We start from the raw sequence: 2,115 nt of genomic DNA, 5'->3' as shown, positions 1-2,115 counted from the left end.
GCGACTGTTCATCGTTCTTCATACCAAACGCGATCCCCCTCCTGCTCCTTCGGAGAATATGTCTTTCGACTGTCGATCCCAGCGGAGTGTTTCCTCCTTTGCCTGCACTGAAGCCTGCACGACAAGACCTCTTCCTTCATTGAACGGACCAACCTGATGTTACAAATGTCGAAGGATTCGCTATCTTCCTCCCGTTACTCTGACCGCAATTGAGGCTATCTCGCTTGTATCGCGAATCCAGCGATTGGAAGAAGATAAAGACTTAATCGCAATTTTCACAAAATATCATCGAGTCTGTGAGGAGTCGAGCGCAGGACGAGCTGGGGTGCAGTTGACAAACATGTCCGAGCTCGGTCGGCTATATCTCCAATTCCGGAGGCATGTCCAACGAGCTGAACAACATCCTCTCTCTCGTCACTAACGGCACCTATGAGGGTATCGCCGTCGGCAGTGACCGTTACCCTGGCACCACGTTCATTGACCATATGCTTCGGTACGAGGCCGACCCCGACTGCAAGATGCTCGTCCTACTTGGTGAAGTCGGTGGTATCGAGGAGTACCGCGTCATCCAGGCGGTCAAGAGTGGAAAGATCACCAAGCCTATCGTTGCTTGGGCTATCGGCACTTGCGTGAAGATGTTCACGACTGAGGACCAGTTCGGTCACGCCGGCTCCATGGCCAACTCGGACCTCGAGACTGCCGCCGCTAAGAACGCAGCGATGAAGGCTGCGGGCTTCATCGTCTCCTCCACATTCGAGGAGCTTCCTGCTGTCCTCACCCAGACATGCAACAAGCTCGTGAAGAATGGCATCGTCAAGGTCGTTGCTGAGCGTGAGCCGCCAGTTATCCCGATGGACTACAAGTGAGCCCAGGAACTCGGCCTCATCCGGAAGCCTGCCGCGTTCATATCCATCATCTCTGACGAGCGTGGTCAGGAGCTCATGTATGCTGGTCTGCGGATCTCGGACGTATTCAAGGAGAACATTGGTATCGGTGGTGTCGTCAGCCGGCTGTGGTTCAAGCGCCGTACGCTTTCCCATTTCTGAGCCATGAAATATATTGACATTCTGCTTAGGCCTGCCGGCTTACGCTACCAAGTTCATCGAGATGGTGCTCATGCTTACTGCTGACCACGGTTCGGCCGTGTCTGGGGCCATGAACAGCATCGTCGCTACCCGTGCGGGCAAGGACCTCATCTCCTCCCTCTGCTCTGGTCTCCTCACCATCGGCAGCCGCTTCGGTGGTGCGCTCGACGAGGCCGCGGCCATGTTCTCTTGAGGCCAAGGATACGGGCTTGACACCCCGCGAGTTCGTGGACCAGTGCCGTAAGAAGAACAAGTTGATCAGCGGTATTGGCCACAAGATCAAGAGCGTTAACAACGCTGATCTGCGTGTGGAGCTTATAAAGGAGTTCGTCATCAAGAACTTCCCCAATCACACCCTGCTCGACTACGCGCTCGCCGTCGAGAAGGTCACCACTGCCAAGAAGGATACTGTGAGCACTTGATCCTGCTGACTGTCTAGCCTGTCTAACCATGCCGCAGCTTATCCTCAACGTCGATGGTTGCATTGCCGTCTGCTTTGTTGATCTTCTTCACGACAGCGGTGCATTCAGCCGTGATGAGGCGGACGAATACATAAAGATTGGCACGCTTAACGGCCTCTTCGTCTGCGGTCGCAGCATTGGCTTCATCGGCCATCACCTTGATCAAAAGCGCCTTCGCGCGCCTCTCTACCGCCACCCTGGTATGTCCCTCACATATTGCATATCTCAAACAATAACTAACTTGTCTTGCAGCCGACGACATCTTCATCAACATGCAGGACATGTCCCAGCCGCGTGTCCTGGCCAAGCCTGCTTAGGTACCTCATCATCCGTTGGACGCGTTGCGCGGCGAACGCTGTCGTTAGCTTTTTTTACGTGTTTGCATGTTCCTTCCTTTGGTTCTCTTTTTCACGTATCACATTTCCTATAATGCGCTGCAACTAGCCTCAGGCTCCCATGACTATAGAATCAACTATGCGGTGCAATATACGATGTCCGGCATTGTTTGGTGACCCTCTCTCACGTCTGGAAATCAGAATAGTTACTAGTTGTGTGCGTCAATCCCGGTG

The 2,115-nt window shown here is 53.7% G+C and overlaps 1 protein-coding gene across 1 annotated transcript; it reads left to right on the top strand.

Annotated features, from left to right (window-relative positions):
• On the top strand, positions 1-2,060 carry DACRYDRAFT_25719 (citrate synthase). The gene is made up of 6 exons (XM_040774271.1): positions 1-842; positions 873-1,026; positions 1,076-1,268; positions 1,348-1,495; positions 1,545-1,746; positions 1,799-2,060. The coding sequence occupies exons 1-6, from the start codon at positions 381-383 to the stop codon at positions 1,861-1,863; spliced, it is 1,224 nt and encodes a 407-aa protein (XP_040623353.1). The 5' UTR covers positions 1-380; the 3' UTR covers positions 1,864-2,060.
• The last annotated feature ends 55 nt before the right edge of the window (positions 2,061-2,115 follow it).

The sequence above is a fragment of the Dacryopinax primogenitus genome (genome assembly GCF_000292625.1).
Source record: "Dacryopinax primogenitus strain DJM-731 SS1 chromosome Unknown DACRYscaffold_92, whole genome shotgun sequence".
Taxonomy (NCBI): domain Eukaryota; kingdom Fungi; phylum Basidiomycota; class Dacrymycetes; order Dacrymycetales; family Dacrymycetaceae; genus Dacryopinax; species Dacryopinax primogenitus.
Note: the sequence above shows the minus strand (reverse complement) of the source record. Positions and strands in the feature narration are given on the sequence as shown.